At 49.9% G+C, this 19,194-nt stretch overlaps 1 protein-coding gene across 2 annotated transcripts in view; it reads left to right on the top strand.

Moving 5' to 3' along the window:
* mcoln3b (mucolipin TRP cation channel 3b) overlaps positions 1 to 19,194 on the top strand; it is a 61,475-nt gene that overhangs the window by 13,347 nt on the left and 28,934 nt on the right. For both annotated transcript variants that reach the window (XM_070885951.1, XM_070885952.1), the window contains exons 4-7: positions 790 to 874; positions 1,895 to 1,991; positions 16,784 to 16,883; positions 19,124 to 19,194. The exon at positions 19,124 to 19,194 is cut by the window's right edge and continues 42 nt beyond it. In XM_070885951.1, the coding sequence (XP_070742052.1) occupies positions 790 to 874; positions 1,895 to 1,991; positions 16,784 to 16,883; positions 19,124 to 19,194 (353 nt within the window). The remainder of the gene's footprint in view (positions 1 to 789; positions 875 to 1,894; positions 1,992 to 16,783; positions 16,884 to 19,123) is intronic.

Genomic DNA, 19,194 nt, shown 5'->3' with positions numbered 1-19,194 from the left:
CTTCACATTTCTCCACATTATATTCCATTTGCCATGTTCTTGCCCACTCACTTAGTTTGTCTATATCCCCTTGAAGCCTCTTTGCATCCTCCTCACAACTTACATTCCCACCTAGCTTTGTATCATCAGCAAACTTGGAGATATTACATTTGGTCCCCTCATCCAAATCATTGATATAGATTGTGAATAGCTGGGGCCCCAGCACTGAACCTTGCGGTACCCCAATAGCTGCAGCCTGCCAACCCGAAAATGACCCATTTATTCCTACTCTCTGTTTTGTCCATTCACCAATCCTCAATCCTTGCTGGTATATTATCCCCAATCCCATGAGCCTTAATTTTGTTAAATAATCTTTTGTGTGACACCTTATCGAATATCTTCTGAAAAATCCAAATACACCACATCCACTGGTTCCCCCTTATCTATTCTACTAGTTACAACCTCACAAAAACTCTAACAGATTTGTCAAACATGATTTCTCTTTCATAAATCTGTGTTGACTCTGCCCAATCCTGTTATTTTCTAAGTGCCCTGTGACCACGTCCTTAATAATAATTCGAACATTTTCCCTACTACTGATATCAGACTAACTGGTCTGTAGTTTCCCGTTTTCTCTCTCCCGCCTCTCTTAAATAGCGGGGTTACATTAACTACCTTCCAATCGGGGGGGAATCGTTCGAAACTCTATGGGGATAATATCATTGCTTACAATAGTGGGGAGCACAGAGATTGTTGGATAGTGCCAGAGTTTAACCGATGGCAAGCCTTGCAGTGGTTTATCTCTCACAGATTGCTTCGATATCGAGCCCATGATGCCCATGTCTAGTGAAACCTCGACTGACACCAAGCTGAATTTGACACTGCATTTCCACAGGTGAGGTTTGCTGCTTTTCTCATCACATTTGGAATGAACTTTTGCCTCCACATTTTTTAAACTTGGGATAAAATAAACCTGTATAAAACATTTTCTACCTTCCTCCTTTTGTCACCTTGTGTCAGCCAATGGCTCAGTGGGTAGCACTCCCGCCTCTGAGTCAGAACGTTGTGGGTTCAAGCCCCACTCCAGAGACTTGAGCACAAAATCTAGGCTGACACTCCCAGTGCAGTACTGAGGGAGTGCCGCACTGTCGGAGGGGCAGTACTGAGGGAGTGCTGCACTGTCGGAGGGGCAGTACTGAGGGAGTGCTGCACTGTCGGAGGGGCAGTACTGAGGAAGTGCCGCACTGTCGGAGGGGCAGTACTGAGGGAGTGCCGCACTGTCGGAGGGGCAGTACTGAGGGAGTGCCGCACTGTCGGAGGGGCAGTACTGAGGGAGTGCTCTACTGTCGGAGGGGCAGTACTGAGGGAGTGCCGCACTGTCGGAGGGGCAGTATTGAGGGAGTGCTGTACTGTCGGAGGGGCAGTACTGAGGGAGTGCTGCACTGTCGGAGGGGCAGTACTGAGGAAGTGCCGCACTGTCGGAGGGGCAGTACTGAGGGAGTGCCGCACTGTCGGAGGGGCAGTACTGAGGGATCATTGCGCTGTCGGAGGGGCAGTACTGAGGGAGCGCTGCACTGTCAGAGGTGCCGTCTTTCAGATGAGACGTTAAACCAAGGCCCCGTCTGCTCTCGCAGGTGGAAGTAAAAGGTCCCACAGCACTATTTTGAAGAGCAGGGGAGTTATCCCCGGTGTCCTAGGGCCAATATTTATCCCTCAATCCACGTCACGAAAACAGATTATCTGGTCATTATCACATCACTGTTTGTGGGAGCTTGCTGTGTGCAGATTTACTGCCGTGTTTCCCACATTACAATAGTGACTACACTCCAAAAGTACTTTGTTGGCTGCAAAGTGTTTTGGAACATCTGATGGTCATGAAAGGTGCTATATAAATGCAAGTCTGTCTTTTTTTTAGGCTTGTGATGGTGCAAGTTCAGTTTAAACTGAAGGCAATCAACCTACAAACAATCCGTCGTCACGAGCTGCCAGACTGTTACGATTTTTGTGTCACAGTAAGTAGTTTGCCCCACCCCTGCCGTCAGCCGGAAATCTTACAAATACAAACCTGGATTGAGTTTCCTCCTCAAACTTTGTATAACTCTACAGACCTAGCACACATGTACTCTGAGCACGAGTCGGCCTCCGAGATCCTCCCTTTTTGGATCTTTTATTCCAAAAGATTCGACGCTAACTCAAATTGGTAGAGTTTAAAACGTTATTTCTTGATTTTATTCAGTATAAAGCATATTCATTCTACCCTGGTGCAAGGGTCAAGGATGTCTCGGAGCGGGTACAGGACATTCTGAAAAGGGAGGGTGAACAGCCAGTTGTCGTGGTGCATATAGGTACCAACTATATAGGTTTAAAAAAGGAATGAGGTCCTACGAGATGAATTTAAGAAGCTAGGAGCTAAATTTAAAAAGTAGGACCTCAAAAAGTAGTAATCTCAGTATTGTTACCAGTGCCACGTGCTAGTCAGAGTAGGAATCGCAGGACAGCTTAGATGAATACATGGCTTGAGCAGTGGTGCAGCAGGGAGGGATTCAAATTCCTGGGGCATTGGAACCGGTTCTGGGGGAGGTGGGACCAGTACAAACCGGATGGTCTGCACCTGGGCAGGACCATAACCAATGTCCTAGGGGGAGTGTTTGCTAGTGCTGTATGGGAGGAGTTAAACTAATATGGCAGGGGGATGGGAACCTATGCAGGGAGACAGAGGGAAGTAGAATGGGGGCAGAAGCAAAACATAGAAAGAAGAAAAGTAAAAGTGGAAGGCAGAGAAACCCAAGGCAAAAAGGGCCACATTACAGCAAAATTCTAAAGGGGCAAAGTGTGTTTGAAAGACAAGCCTGAAGGCTCTGTGCCTCAATGCGAGGAATATTCGTAATAAGGTGGACAAATTAACTGCGCAGATAGCAGTTAATGGGTATGATATAATTGGCATCACGGAGATATGGCTCCAGGGTGACCAAGGCTGGGAACTCAACTTCCAAGGGTATTCAACATTTAGGAAGGATAGACAGAAAGGAAAATAAGGTGGGGTGGCATTGCTGGTTAAAGAGGAAATTAATGCAATAGTAAGGAAGGACACTTGGATGATGTGAAATCGGTATGGGTGGAGCTACGGAATACCAAAGGGCAGAAAACGCTAGTGGGAGTTGTGTACAGACCACCAAACAGTAGTAGTGAGGTTGGGGACAGCATCAAACAAGAAATTAGGGATGTGTGCAATAAAGGTACAGCAGTTATCATGGCTGACTTTAATCTACATATAGATTGGGTTAACCAAACTGGTAGCAATACGGTGGAGGAGGATTTCCTGGTGTGTATTCGGGATGGTTTTCTCGACCAATATGTCGAGGAACCAACAAGGGAGCTGGCCATCCTAGACTGGGTGATGTGCAATGAGAAAGGACTAATTAGCAATCTTGATGTGCGAGGACCCTTGGGGAAGAGTGACCATAATATGGTAGAATTCTTTATTAAGATGGAGAGTGACACAGTTAATTCAGAAACTAGGGTCCTGAACTTAAGGAAAGGTAACTTCGGTGGTTAGAGACATGAATTGGCTAGAATAGACTGGCGAATGATACTTAAGGATTGACGGATAGGCAATGGCAAACATTTAAAGATCACATGGATGAACTTCAGCAATTGTACATCCCTGTCTGGAGTAAAAATAAAACTGGGAAGGTGGCTCAACCGTGGCTAACAAGGGAAATTAGGAATAGTGTTAAATCCAAGGAAGAGGCATATAAATTGGCCAGAAAAAGCAGCAAACCTGAGGACTGGGAGAAATTTAGAATACAGCAGAGGAGGTCAAAGTGTTTAATTAGGAAGGGGAAAATAGAGTATGAGAGGAAGCTTGCAGGGAACATAAAAACTGACTGCAAAAGCTTCGATAGATATGTGAAGAGAAAAAGATTAGTGAAGACAAACATTGTTTCCTTGCAGTCAGATTCAGGTGAATTTCTAACAAAGAAATGGCAGACCAATTGAAGAAATACTTTGGTTCTGTTTTCACGAAGGAAGACACAAATAAACTTCTGGAAATACTAGGTGACGGAGTGTTTAGCGAGAAGGAGGAACTGAAGGAAATCCTTATTAGTCAGGAAATTGTGTTGGGGAAGTTGGCCTGATAGTCTGCATCCCAGAGTACTTAAGGAAGTGGCCCTAGAAATAGTGGCTGCATTGGTGATCATTTTCCAACAGTCTATCGATTCTGGATCAGTTCCTATGGACTGGAGGGTAGCTAATGTAACACCATTTTTTCAAAAATGGGAGAGAGAAAACTGGGAATTATAGACCGGTTAGCCTGACATCAGTAGTGGGAAAAATGTTAGAATCAATTATTAAAGATGAAATAGCAGCACATTTGGAAAGCAGTGACAGGATCGGTCCCAGTCAGCATGGATTTATGAAAGGGAAATCATGCTTGACAAATCTTCTGGAATTTTTTGAGGATGTAACTAGTAGAGTGGACAAGGGAGAACCAGTGGATGTGATATATTTGGACTTTCGAAAGGCTTTTGACAAGATCTCACACAAGAGATTGTTGTGCAAAATTAAAGCACATGGTATTGGGGATAATGTATTGACATGGATAGAGAACTGGTTGGCAGACAGGAAGCAGAGAGTCGGGATAAACGGGTCCTTTTCAGAATGGGAGGCAGTGACTCATGGGGTACCGCAGGACTCAGTGCTGGGACCCAGCTCTTTACAATATACATCAATGATTTAGATGAAGGAATTGAATGTAATATCTCCAAGTTTGCAGATGACACTAAACTGGGTGGCGGTGTGAGCTGCGAGGAGGATGCTATGAGGCTGCAAGGTGCCTTGGACAGGTTAGGTGAGTGGGCAAATGCATGGCAGATGCAGTATAATATGGATAAATGTGAGGTTATCCACTTTGGTGGCATAAACATGAAAGCAGATTATCTGAATGGTGGCAGATTAGGAAAAGGGGAGGTGCAACGAGACCTGGGTGTCATGGTTCATCAGTCATTGAAAGTTGGCATGCAGGTACAGCAGGCGGTGAAGAAGGCAAATGGTATGTTGGCCTTCATAACTAGGGGATTTGAGTATAGGAGCAGGGAGGTGTTACTGCAGTTGTACAGGGCCTTGGTGAGGCCTCACCTGGAATATTGTGTTCAATTTTGGTCTCCTAATCTGAGGAAGGACATTCTTGCTATTGAGGGAGTGCAGCGAAGGTTCACCAGACTGATTCCTGGGATGGCTGGACTGACATATGAGGAGAGACTGGATCGACTGGGCCTGTATTCACTGGAGTTTAGAAGAATGAGAGGAGATCTCATAGAAACATATAAAATTCTGACGGGACTGGACAGGTTAGATGCAGGAGGAATGTTCCTGATGTTTGGGGAAGTCCAGAACCAGGGGTCAGAATCTAAGGATAAGGGGTAAGCCATTTAGGATCGAGATGAGGAGAAACTTCTTCACTCAGAGAGTTGTTAACCTGTGGAATTCCCGACCGCAGAGAGTTGTTGATGCCAGTTCATTGGATATATTCAAGAGGGAGTTAGATGTGGCCCTTACGGCTAAAGGGATCAAGGGGTATGGAGAGAAAGCAGGAAAGGGGTACTGAGGGAATGATCAGCCATGATCATATTGAATGGTGGTGCAGGCTCGAAGGGCCGGATGGCCTACTCCTGTACCTATTTTCTATGTTTCTATGACTAGCCGCGGCGTGGTGGGGGGGAGTGACCGTGACGGGGGGCGGAGGAAAATAGTGTCCGCCGCTGTCAGTCAACCGCACCGGGCAGATGATGTCATCCCCTTGGCCTGTCGCCACGCCTCTCCCCGTCGGTTAAAGGGGAATGCCGCTGCGAGCTGTGCACGGAGTTTAGTTCAGTCCACTGGGCCACCAGGGAGGGTTTCGGCCGTGATGTGTGGAGAGCGGGGCTTTATCCCGAGTCGGACGGTGTGTCCGGGGCTTTATCCCGAGTCGGACGGTGTGTCCGGGGCTTTATCCCGAGTCGGACGGTGTGTCCGGGGGTTTATCCCGAGTCGGGCGGTGTGTGGGGGGGGTTTATCCTGAGTTGTACGGGGGGCTTTATCCCGAGTCGGACGTTGTGCGCGGGGGGGGTTTATCCTGAGTTGTACGGGGGGCTTTATCCCGAGTCGGACGTTGTGCGCGGGGGGGGTTTAATCCCGAGTCGGACGGTGTGCGGGGGGGGGCGGTTTATCCCGAGTCGGGCGGTGTGTCCGGGGGGGTTTATCCCGAGTCGGGCGTGTGTCCGGGGGGGTTTATCCCAAGTCGGGCGGTGTGTCCGGGGGGTTTATCCCGAGTCGGGCGGTGTGTCCGGGGGGTTTATCCCGAGTCGGGCGGTGTGTCCGGGGGGTTTATCCCGAGTCGGGCGGTGTGTCCGGGGGGGTTTATCCCGAGTCGGGCGGTGTGTCCGGGGGGTTTATCCCGAGTCGGGCGGTGTGTCCGGGGGGTTTATCCCGAGTCGGGCGGTGTGCGGGGGGGGCGGTTTATCCCAAGTCGGGCGGTGTGTTGGGGGGGGGGGGGGGGTTTATCCTGAGTTGTACGGGGGGCTTTATCCCGAGTCGGGCGGTGTGCGGGGGGGGGGGGGGGGTTTATCCCGAGTCGGGCGGTGTGTCCGGGGGGTTTATCCCGAGTCGGGCGGTGTGTCCGGGGGGTTTATCCTGAGTCGGGCGGTGTGTCCGGGGCTTTATCCCGAGTCTGACGTTGTGCGGGGGGCGGGGGGGTTTATCCCGAGTCGGGTGGTGTGTCCGGGGGTTTATCCCGAGTCGGGCGGTGTGTCCGGGGGTTTATCCCGAGTCGGGCGTTGTGCGGGGGGGGGGGGTTTATCCCGAGTCGGACGTTGTGCGGGGGGGGGGGGGGGGGGTTTATCCCGAGTCGGGCGGTGTGTCCGGGGGGTTTATCCCGAGTCGGGCGGTGTGTCCGGGGGGTTTATCCCGAGTCGGGCGGTATGTCCGGGGGTTTATCCCGAGTCGGGCGGTGTGTCCGGGGGGTTTATCCCGAGTCGGGCGGTGTGTCCGGGGGGTTTATCCCGAGTCGGGCGGTATGTCCGGGGGTTTATCCCGAGTCGGGCGGTATGTCCGGGGGTTTATCCCGAGTCGGGCGGTGTGGTGGGGGGGGGATGGTTTATCCCGAGTCGGGCGGTGTGGTGGGGGGGGGATGGTTTATCCCGAGTCGGGTGGTGTGTCCGGGGGGTTTATCCCGAGTCGGGCGGTGTGTCCGGGGGGTTTATCCCGAGTCGGGCGGTGTGTCCAGGGGTTTATCCCGAGTCGGGCGGTGTGTCCGGGGGTTTATCCCGAGTCGGGCGGTGTGTCCGGGGGTTTATCCCGAGTCGGGTGGTGTGTCCGGGGGGTTTATCCCGAGTTGAAGATGATAACTAAGCCTGCCTTCCGCCTGCACCATTTTGAACGTGCTCATCAAACACTCTCCAATTTCAATTCACTTCGTTCCGCAAGAACATTTGTAGCACAGACTTGAATAAAGTTGTGTACGTCGCTGACAATATTCAGTATCTCCACGATACAGCCAGCAATCCTGACCGAGCTGAAAGTGGAGATGCTTCCGAGATAAAGTCTGCAATTCGGGTCATCACCATCGGCCCCGATGGGCGGCCCCTGGCTTCTGGAGACTGGACGGGGACCCCGAGAATCTCGGAGCTGCAGTTCTCGGACCAACTGATGAAAGATGAAGCCCATGATTCTGAGGGTCTACGCCCGGAGTGCTCTGCACCTGAACCTGGAATTAATGCTTGTGATCCGTAGACTAAACACGGACAAACGGAGCAGACTGGCGCCGCGCTGGATGAACACTCCTCCTGTAGGACTGCGGTGAAAGTTTCAGCCAATGGCGATGTTAGCAAAATGGTGAGCAGTGGTGTTGGTGAAAGGATCTATTTCCGGACGGCGCACAAGTCAGTCGATGGAGTTCAGTTTTCACCGACTCACGGTGTAGTCGGGAAGATGTTCCTTTATGTCTTGGATGTTGGTATAACCCGGAAATACGCAGCTATCGACTGCCAGGATATTTAATGGCGGCAGTGAGAAACCGCTATTAACGTTTCAAAGCTTCACAAAGTGAAGATGGGATCCTCCTGGAACATTTGTAGCCACCAGTTGTCCTGACCAGAATATTTCCATCTTTGACTCCTACACTGGAGAATGTGTAGCCCGATGTTTGGGTACTCTGTAACTGGCGTGAGATTTACTGACTGCAAGGATCTGATTGCAGGATCAGGAGACGGGTGCATTTTCAGATGGTGTTGGGACTTCCAGCTTGCACCATGCACGAGACTTTGTCGGTCTGAAACTAAACTGGTTGCTGAAAGACAAGTCTCCCCCGACCAAGCCACCTGCACCGATCAGGGTGCTGATGGGGTTGTGTAGACTGGATGCGGGGAGGATGTTTCCCCGGGGCTGGGAAGTCTAGAACAAGGGGTCACAGTCTCAGGATACGGGGTAGGAAATTTCGGACCGAGATGAGGAGAAATGTTCTCACTCAGAGGGTGGTGAACCTGAGGAATTCTCTACCACAGAAGGCTGTGGAGGCCAAGTCACTGAATATATTTAAGAGGGAGACAGATAGATTTCTAGACACAAAAGGCATCAAGGGGTATGGGGAGAAAGCGGGAATATGGTGTTAAGGTAGAGGATCAGCCATGATCATATTGAATGGTGGTGCAGGCTCGAAGGGCCGAATGGCCTACCCAATCTATTTTCTATATTTTTATGTAATCCAGGACATCATTTTTTTTTTTTTTAGTGTAATTAAAAAGACACTCACCAGCACCAATATTTCTGTGGGGACATCCAGCAAACCTTCACATGAAATGGGAGTGGCCTTAGATGCTTTGAATGTATAGGTTTACGGAGACTGCAGCAACAGGATTTTGCACTAAGCAAACACCCAACTTTTGACTTGAGCCAAATAATTCCGTCCGAGGGATATGGTGATCGGGAGGGAAAGTGGAGTTGAGGTCAAAGATCAGCCATGATCTCATTGAATGTCAGAGCAGGCTCGAGGGGCTGAATGTCATGAGAAATTATAGCTAATTTCCTTATTAATTAACTTACTGATTTTCTTATTAATACTTAGTTTATATAAACACACATATGTAATCATAATTAACTGCTTGCTTTGCTTTATATCATCATCAGCTTGCAGCAAGGGTAGATGGGAAAATGAGTCAATGTGCTGGACCTTAATAAAGCATCAGAGACAATAGAGCATTCAAACTAAACCACAGGAAGCCACAGAGCTCGAGTTAGAATAACTCAGGAAAACAGCATGCAGCTGGGGCTGGTATATTAACTGAACTTGTAAGGTAGCAAAACAGACAGGGAAGGGGTCTGCATAAGACTTCAAAAAATAATTGTTTCATACTTTGTTTCTTTAAAAATAACTTCATGGGAAAACACACTAGAATGAACCTGGGCAAGGTACGGTGACAGAGGAGACTATCGAAGTGATGGGTCAGCCAGACCCCACGGGGGCAATGCTGGGGGGGGGGGAGATCCTGGGGGAGGGGAGAGGGGACCGTGCAGAGGGTGTGGGACCCCCGGAGGTGAGGATAGTGGGGGAGGGGAGGGGAGGGGACCGGGGACCCTGGGGGTGGGGATAGCGGGGAGGGGAGAGGGGACCGTGCAGAGGGTGTGGGACCCCCAGAGGTGAGGATAGTGGGGGAGGGGAGGGGAGGGGAGAGGAGAGGGGACCCTGGGGGTGGGGATAGCGGGGAGGGGAGAGGGGACCCCCGGAGGAGAGGACAGTGGGGGAGGGGACCCTGGGGGTGAGGGGAGGAGGTCCTGCGGGTGAGGATAGCGGGAGGGGGGCACCCTGGGGTGAGGATAGCGGGGGTACAGGGACCATGAGGAGGATGTGGGACCACCTGGGTTGACGATAAGAGAGTGTGCGCTGTGCCGGAGGGTCCAGACAATTCCTACCACGACTTTTGCGTAAGGCCTAACCGGGTGAAACATAGAAACATAGAAAATAGGTGCAGGAATAGGCCATTTGGCCCTTTGAGCCTGCACCACCATTCAATAAGAACATGGCTGATCATTCCCTCAGTACCCCTTTCCTGCTTTCTCTCCATACCCCTTGATCCCTTTAGCCGTAAGGGCCATATCTAACTCCCTCTTGAATATATCCAATGAACTGGCATCAACAACTCTCTGCGGCAGGGAATTCCACAGGTTAACAACTCTGAGTGAAGAAGTTTCTCCTCATCTCAGTCCTAAATGGCCTACCCCTTATCCTAAGACTGTGTCCCCTGGTTCTGGACTTCCCCAACATCGGGAACATTCTTCCTGCATCTAACCTGTCCAGTCCCGTCAGAATCTTGTATGTTTCTATGAGATCCCCTCTCATCCTTCTAAACTCCAGTGTATACAGGCCTAGTCGATCCAGTTTCTCCTCCTATGTCAGTCCTGCCATTCCTGGAATCAGTCTGGTGAACCTTCGCTGCACTCCCTCAATAGCAAGAACGTCCTTCCTCAGATTAGGAGAACAAAACTGAACACAATATTCCAGGTGTGGCCTCACCAAGGCCCTGTACAACTGCAGTAAGACCTCCCTGCTCCTTTACTCATCCCCTAGCTTTGAAGGCCAACATACCATTTGCCGCCTTCACCGCCTGCTGTACCTGCATGCCAACTTTCAATGACTGATGAACCATGACCCCCAGGTCTTGTTGCACCTCCCCTTTTCCTAATCTGCCGCCATCCAGATAATAATCTGCCTTCGTGTTTTTGCCCCCAAAATGGATAACCTCACATTTATCCACATTATACTGCATCTGCCATGCATTTTCCCACTCACCTAACCTGTCCAAGTCACCCTGCAGCCTCTTAGCCTCCTCCTCACAGCTCACACCGCCACCCAGCTTAGTGTCATCTGCAAACTTGGAGATATTACACTCAATTTCTTCATCTAAATCGTTAATGTATATTGTAAGGAGTTGGGGTCCCAGCACTGAGCCCTGCGGTACCCCACTAGTCACTGCCTGCCATTCTGAAAAGAATCCATTTATCCCGACTCTTTGCTTCCTGTCTGTCAACCAGTTCTCTATCCACGCCAGTATCTTAACCCCAATACCATGTGCTTTAATTTTGCACACCAGTCTCTTGTGTGGGACCTTGTTAAAAGCATTTTGAAAGTCCAAATACACCACACCCACTGGTTCTCCCTTGTCCACTCTACTAGTTACAGCCTCAAAAAATTCCAGATTTGTCAGGCATGATTTCTCTTTCATAGGATCGGTCCAAGTCAGCATGGATCTATCACTGCTTTCCAAATGCGCTGCTATTTCATACTTAATCATTGATTCCAACATTTTCCCCAATTCTGATGTTGGGCTAACCGGTCTATAATTACTCGCTTTCTCTCGCCCTCCCTTTTGAAAAAGTGGTGTTACATTAGCTACCCTCCAGTCCATAGGAACTGATCCAGAGTCGATAGACTGTTGAAAAATGATCACCAATGCATCCACTATTTCTAGGGCCACTTCCTTAAGTACTCTGGGATTCAGACTATCAGGCCCCGGGGATTTATCTGCCTTCAATTCCATCAATTTCCCTAACACAATTTCCTGACTAATAAGGATTTCCTTCAGTTCCTCCTTCTTGCTAGACCCTCGATCCCCTAGTATTTCCTGAAGTTTATTTGTGTCTTCCTTCGTGAAGACAGAACCAAAGTATTTGTTCAATTGGTCTGCAATTTCTTTGTTCCCCATTATAAATTCACCTGAATCTGACTGCAAGGGACCTATGTTTGTCTTCACTAATCTTTTTCCCTTATCTATAGAAGCTTTTGCAATCAGTTTTTATGTTCCCAGCAAGCTTCCTCTCATACTCTATTTCCCCCTCCTAATTAAACCCTTTGTCCTCCTCTGCTGAATTCTAAATTTCACCCAGTCCTCAGGTTTGCTGCTTTTTCTGGCCAATTTATATGCGCCTTTGGATTTAATACTATCCCTAATTTCCCTTGTTAGCCACGGTTGAGCCACTTTGCCCATTTAATTTTTACACCAGACAGGGATGCACAATTGTTGAAGTTCATCCGTGTGATCTTTAAATATTTGCCATTGCCTATCCACCGTCAACCTTTTAAGTATCATTCGCCAGTCTATTCTAGCCAATTCACGTCTCATACCATCAAAGTTACCTTTCCTTAAGTTCAGGCCCCTACTCTCTGAATTAACTGTGTCACTCTCCATCTTAATAAAGAAATCTACCATATTATGGTCACTCTTCCCTAAGGGGCCTCGCACAACAAGATTACTAATTAGTCCTTTCTCATTACACATCACCCAGTCCAAGATGGCTAACCCTCTAGTTGGCTCCTCGACATATTAGTCGAGAAAACCATCCCTAATACACTCCAGGAAATCCTCCTCCACTGCATTGCTACCAGTTTGGTTAGCCCAATCTATGTGTAGATTAAAGTTGCCCATGATAACTGTTGTATCTTTATTGCACGCATCTTTAATTTCTTGTTTGATGCTGTCCCCAACCTCACTACTACTGTACACAACTCCCACCAGCGTTTTCTGCCCTTTGGTATTCCGTAGCTCCACCCATACCGATTCCACATTATCCCAGCTAATGTCCTTCCTTACTATTGCGTTAATTTCCTCTTTAACCAGCAACACTACCCCACCTCATTTTCCTTTCTGTCTATCCTTCCTGAATGTTGAATACCCCTGGATGTTGAGTTCCCAACCTTGGTCACCCTGGAGCCATGTCTCCGTAATCCCAATTATATCATATTCGTTAATAGCTACCTGCACAGTTAATTTGTCCACCTTTATTATGAAAACTCCTCGCATTGAGGCACAGAGCCTTCAGGCTTGTCTTTTTAACACTCTTTTTCCCTTTAGAATTTTGCAATGCGGTCTGTCAGGAGCTGCAGCAGGATGCGCTTCCTGCACATGTTGTCGTCAGGGGCACTGGAAGCGTCTCTGGCTTCCCACGTAACACAGGAGGAGCATGACACGGGTCTGGGCTCTCCTGCCATGACTTAAGGGCACTGATCTTTGGGGATGGTTGATTGGCAGGGAAGGGTTAGGGAAGACCAACTCCAACGGTACCCTCCTCCTGACGAAATGCTCAGAACATGGTCTTGCCATAACCAACACCTTGTTCCATCAGAGAGACAAGTACAAGGCCTCATGGCAGCACCCTCGCTCCAAGCACTGGCATCTGCTAGTCTTCGTCATCGTCCGAGCGAAGGACCGCAAGGACGTCTGCATCACCCGCGCGCCATGACGGGAGCTGACGACTGCTGGACGGACTACCACCTAATCGGCTCTGTTATCTCCATCAACGTGGCCTCAAAACACTGGGGGCAACAGAAAACTCGGGATCTAAATAACCGATGGCGGGTGGAAAATGCACAGGAGATCCAGCAACTAGCTGACCACCGCGACACGCGAGGATTTTTTAGCGCCCATGGTAAAATTCCACTGAGCTAAGAACGGAGAGATGCTCATCAAGGACAGAGAGGCAGTCAGTGCCCGCTGGAAGGAACACTTCGAGGATCTCCTCAACCGAGACTCTGTCTTCGATGTGAGTGTCCTCGACTCCATCCCGCAGCATGCCGCCCGCCATCTCAGCACAACCCCAGCCCGGCACGAGGTAGAAAAGGCCATCCGACAAGTGAAGAACAACAAGGCCTCAGGAGCAGATGGAATCCCCACTGAAGCACTAAAACATGGCGGAGAAGCAGGTATCCATGATCTCAGTTCTCTGATCTGGAAGGCGATCATGCCAGGAGATCTGAGATGTTTTAATTGTGACCATCTTCAAGAAAGGTGACGTCCGATTGTGGTAATTACAGAGGAGTTTCCCAGCTGTCTGCCCCAGGGAAAGTCATCACAAGAATCCTTCTCAATCACCTCCTCCCTGTGGCTGAAGAGCACCTCCCAGAGACGCAATGCGGATTCTGCCCACTAAGGGGCACAATGGACATGATCTTCACCGCGCGGCAGATACAAGAGAAATGCAGGGAACAGCACCAACCCCTGTACATGGCCTTTGACCTCACAAAGGCCTTCGACTCTGTCAACCATGGAGTGTCTTTCTCAAATTCGGCTGCCCTCAAAAAATTTATCGCCATTCTCCGCTTGTTCCACGATGACATGCAAGCCATGATCCTGACCAACGGATCCACCACAGACCCAATACACCTGCAGACTCTTCTCAATCTTCCTCCCTGCAATGCTTCATCTCACCGTTAACAAGCTCCCCGCTGGAGTGGAGCTAAATTACAGGACCAACGGGACATTGTTCAACCTCTGATGTCTCCAGTCCAGATCCAAGATTGTGCCATCTTCTGTCATCAAACTACATTACGCGGACGACGCCTGCATCTGCGCACACTCTGAGGCCGAACTCCAAGCCATCGTCAGCACCTTCACCGCAGCGTACGAGAGCATGGTCCTTACACTAAACATCCGTAAGACAAAGGTCCTCTACCAACCTGCCCCCGCCACATGGCACTGACCCCCTGGTTATCAAAATCCACGACCAGGCATTGGACAACATGGACCATTTTCCATACCTCGGGAGCATACTATCAACAAGGGCAGACATTGATGACGAGGTCCAACACCACCTCCAGTGCGCCAGCGCAGCCTTCGGTCGCCTGAGGAAGAGAGAGAGTGTTTGAAAACCAGGACCTCAAACCCGACACCAAGCTCATGGTCTACAGAGCAGTGGTGATATTCGCCCTCCTATATGGCTGAGACATGGACTATGTACAGCAGGCACCTCAAAGCACTGGAGAAGTACCACCAACGCTGCCTCTGCAAGATCCTGCCAATCCATTGACAGGATAGGCGCACCAATGTCAGTGTTCTCGCTCAGGCCAACATCCCCAGCATCGAAGCATTGACCACACTCGATCAGCTCCGTTGGGCGGGCCACATCGCCCGCATGCCCGACACGAGACTCCCAAAGCAAGCGCTCTACTCGGAGCTTCGACACGGCAAGCGAGACCCAGGTGGGCAGAGGAAACGCTTCAAGGACACCCTCCAAGCCTCCTCCTCAAAATTTAACACCCCCACCAACACCTGGGAGTCCCTGGCCCAAGACTGCCCAAAGTGGAGGAGAAGCATCCAGGAAGGCGCTGAAGTCCTCGAGTCTTGTCACCTGGAGCACGTGGAAGACAAGTGCAAACAGTGAAAGGAGTGCATGACAACCCAAGCACCCCACCCATCGCCTGCCCCACCTGAGACCGAGACTGTAGATCCCACATTGGTCTCATCAGTCACCTGAGAACTCATCCTCTGCTCCGGGGGACTCCCTGCCCATTGTCCTGAAATCGGGTCTTATTGCCACAGTTGACTCCTGCCATGAATTACTGCAAACACACAGGTGACCAGATTGACACATTCGAATGACTCTCTCATCGTCTAGCATCTTGTTCTGCGGAGACATCCCCTGCTTTGGTCCGAACTTCAATACACCCCATGTCCGAAAGCTGCTTCAATGTTTTTCTCAGGATGGGTCATCTCAGACTGTGCTGAAAGTGATGTATTCCAGAAATACATGCTTTCACTCCCACACCCCCTCATGATTTTGACACTTTTTTAAATTAAATCTCCTCTTAAACTTCTCTGCTCCAAGGAGAATAACCCCAGCTTCTCAGGTCTCTCCACGTTACTGAAGTCCCTCATCCCTGGGACCATTCCAGTAAATCCCCTCTGCCCCCTCTCCAAGGCCTCGACATCCGTCCTACAGTACGGGGCCCAGAATGGAAACACAATACTCCAGCTGGGGACCAACCAGTGATTTATAAATCTTTAGTTACATGGGGCATTTTTTGGCGTACTTGAAGAGTTACGCCCGATATTTTGGGGCCAAGTGCGGCAAAAAAAATTCCAAGTTGCCCCGTTGGATTTCTTCACTTTGGCGAGGCCTAACCCGTCCTTTAGTTTTGGGGGTGGAGCTTTGATCTGCGCCAAAACGATCGGGCTGCCATGCAAAGTGATCTCTGTCTCTGTCTCTGTCTCTGTCTCAGTCATGTAAACTGGGGACTGAGAATGGGACCGGACAGTCTTCGAGATTGGAGGTAAGTTGCTGCTATGTGTTTTTCAATTCTTTCAGTGTGTCCGGACATCAGCTGCACCGATTTCCTTAACTCTAGGGAAAGTTTTTCAGGATAGTCCACATACGCTGGCCTTATCCGAACTGGAGTAACTCTCAGCTGACCAAACTTCCCTAAATTGCCAGTAGGTGGCGCAGGTTGCTGGTTACGCCCCCTTTGGCTGAAAAAAAACTGACCTAAAATAAAATGATAACTAACGGAGTTGCACTGGTGCAAACTGATTGGGGAAACTGGGGATTTTCAACTTGAGCCAAAAAGAGCAGCCTGCTCCAAAAAAAAAAAAACTGCACAAGCACTGGGGGAAATTGAGCCTTTTGGGTGCACCTTTGGTTCTTGACAACGGATTGGATCTATTGCTTTGCTGCGTGAATGAGCAGAAACGCCTTGCTTTGGGCAAATATCGTTTAGCCCAGCGATTTCAGGCAGACCGAGGGAGGGACTCCCGTGTAACCTGTGTGTGCACACGTGTTTCAGGCAGCCCCGAACCTTCATCGTCGGAAGGGTTCCTGTTTAGCAGCGAGGCACTGGGCGTGTGTAGGATGGGGAGATGTGTACAGACGCATTGAGCTGCGTGGGGGATAATTGTATTGTGGGAGTCTGGAGCTGTAATGACACACACTGGAAAGGGTGCCTTGTTCAGGGACTAATATTCTACCTTGTCACCGGTTTCCTTGTTCTGTTTTTGTCATTTAGATCACCTTTGACAATAAAGCACACAGTGGGAGGATCCTAATTAATTTGGATAATGATGTTTCCATTCGGGAGTGTAAAGGTTGGCACGTAACCGGGGGCAGTAAGTATATTTCCATTTCCCTTGCCGGCAGAGAAATTTAAGAGTATTGTTTTTATGTTCTATATGTTGGAACAAGAAGTTGTTCTTAGTTTCTCCATGAGGCCACTGCCAATCCTCTGTTGCTAAAAGAAAGAAAAACTTACATTTATATAGCGCCTTTCACGACCACCGGACATCTCAAAGCGCTTTACAGCCAATGAAGTACTTTTGGAGTGTAGTCACTGTTGTAATGGGGGAATCGTGGCAGCCAATATGATAAAAGACCAGTTAATAATTGGGCCAAAAGGTGCGGTCGGAGGTCTCCTGCGGGATTCGGGAGGGAATTCCGGAGCTTGAGGTCCAGTCGGCTGAAGACACGGCCACCAATGGTGGGGCAATTAAAATTGGGCGATGCTCAAGAGACCAGAATTGGAGGAGTGCCGCGGTCTCGGAGGGTTGAGCGAACCTCCTCGGAGAATTCTGAGGTTTGTCTGGCACGCTCGGCCCTCTTAAAATCCATGCTGACTACTTCCAACCATTTTATTGACCAATGTGGCAAATTTATCCTTAACTGAAAGACTCTATAAAATGTTCCCCCCGCCGTGGACGTTGGGCAAACTGGCCTGTGATTGCCGGGATCGGCTCGATAGGTTGCCAACTTCGGTTGGAGGTGAGCCAGGAGGTTTTGTCACATGACCTCCCACCTCCAACCGGCCCGCCCCCCCCCACACTCCTGCCATTGGTCGCCTGATGTGTCTGTCCCAGCCACGCACCAATCAAGTCAATTGGATGATTTCTGGCTGTCAAACAGCTCCCTTCCCCTACCAATATTTTAAAACATGAACGCAAGTGTTCAAAGAAAATGAATAAAACACTTTATTTATAATGGGCCGGCACTTTTTTCTCCTGAGCTGCTCGTGGCCGTCTCCAGGACAAGCCCAGAGTGTTGGAAACCTTAATTAGCCCCGGGGTGGAAATTCACTGTCCCCCATTTTGAAGCACGAACAGCGTCAGGCGGTAAACTTTGTGGCAGGTTAATGGTTTGTGTCTTCAGCCGTAAAATTCACCAGCCGGGCCCGGAGTGTGGGGAGGGAGGCGTTCCACACCACCCTGGGCGGGGGGCGCTAGGCCGGCTGAGCACGGGAGAGTCCTGAGATAAACAGCCGGCCAGCCAGCGCCGTGAGTGAGACTTCCCCGGGGAAAGAAATCGGCAAAAAAACTACCCACCAATAACATTCCCAATACCTGACTGACGCCACGTAAACCGCAAAAAAATAAAAACCAATCCCACTTGCCTCGGGTCAACGTTCCTTCCCTCACTGCGGCCGGAACAGCTCGGACCACCTGCTGTCCCAGGCGCTCCCACTAGGGGGCGATACGGGGTGCTTCCGGTTCCCCAGAAAATAAGTTTAGAAACGGTGTCACAACCGGGGGGGGCATCGCACACCGGTTCGCCTCTCCCGGGCGGTACTGCTCCGCACCCCCTCCCCCCCCCCATACACCGGCACCAAATGTCCCGGCAGGGCGTTGGAAGCCCGGAAATGATTTCCGCCGCCATTACCGGCCCTCCAGGGCGCAAACAGCTCTGTCTGTCTCTCTCGCCCTTTTTCCCGCTCTCTCTCTCGCCCTTTTTCCCGCTCTCTCTCTCGCCCTTTTTCCCGCTCTCTCTCTCGCCCTTTTTCCCTCTCTCTCTCTCGCCCTTTTTCCCGCTCTCTCTCGCCCTTTTTCCCTCTCTCTCTCTCGCCCTTTTTCCCTCTCTCTCTCTCGCCCTTTTTCCCGCTCTCTCTCGCCCTTTTTCCCGCTCTCTCTCGCCCTTTTTCCCGCTCTCTCTCGCCCTTTTTCCCGCTCTCTCTCGCCCTTTTTCCCTCTCTCTCTCTCGCCCTTTTTCCCGCTCTCTCTCGCCCTTTTTCCCGCTCTCTCTCGCCCTTTTTCCCTCTCTCTCTCTCGCCCTTTTTCCCGCTCTCTCTCGCCCTTTTTCCCGCTCCTCTCTCGCCCTCTAACTATATCTATTTCTCTCATCCTCTGGCACCCACCCAAACTCAGTAGAGCCCTTTAAGAAAGCAATAAATGCCCCGGTCGGTGGGACTTTCGGGGTTTCTGGATCCCTGTGAGCAGTAAATGTACCAGTTGTAGAATGACACGGTGTCCACTAGATGGTGCAGAAGAGCCACTTTCCCTCAACCACTGTAAGGATAAATTGCAGACTGAATTGACATAATATTTTCATTGTTAAAATGTTCGCATCTCCTCCTTTCCCCCAGTACAAAGGAACACGCACTATAAGATGATCTTCGATGGCCTTAACGTTGTGATCTGTTTGACCTCGTTAATT

The sequence above is a fragment of the Pristiophorus japonicus genome, chromosome 8, assembly GCF_044704955.1.
Source record: "Pristiophorus japonicus isolate sPriJap1 chromosome 8, sPriJap1.hap1, whole genome shotgun sequence".
Taxonomy (NCBI): Eukaryota; Metazoa; Chordata; class Chondrichthyes; family Pristiophoridae; genus Pristiophorus; species Pristiophorus japonicus.
This window is presented reverse-complemented; position numbering and strand designations above follow the sequence as displayed.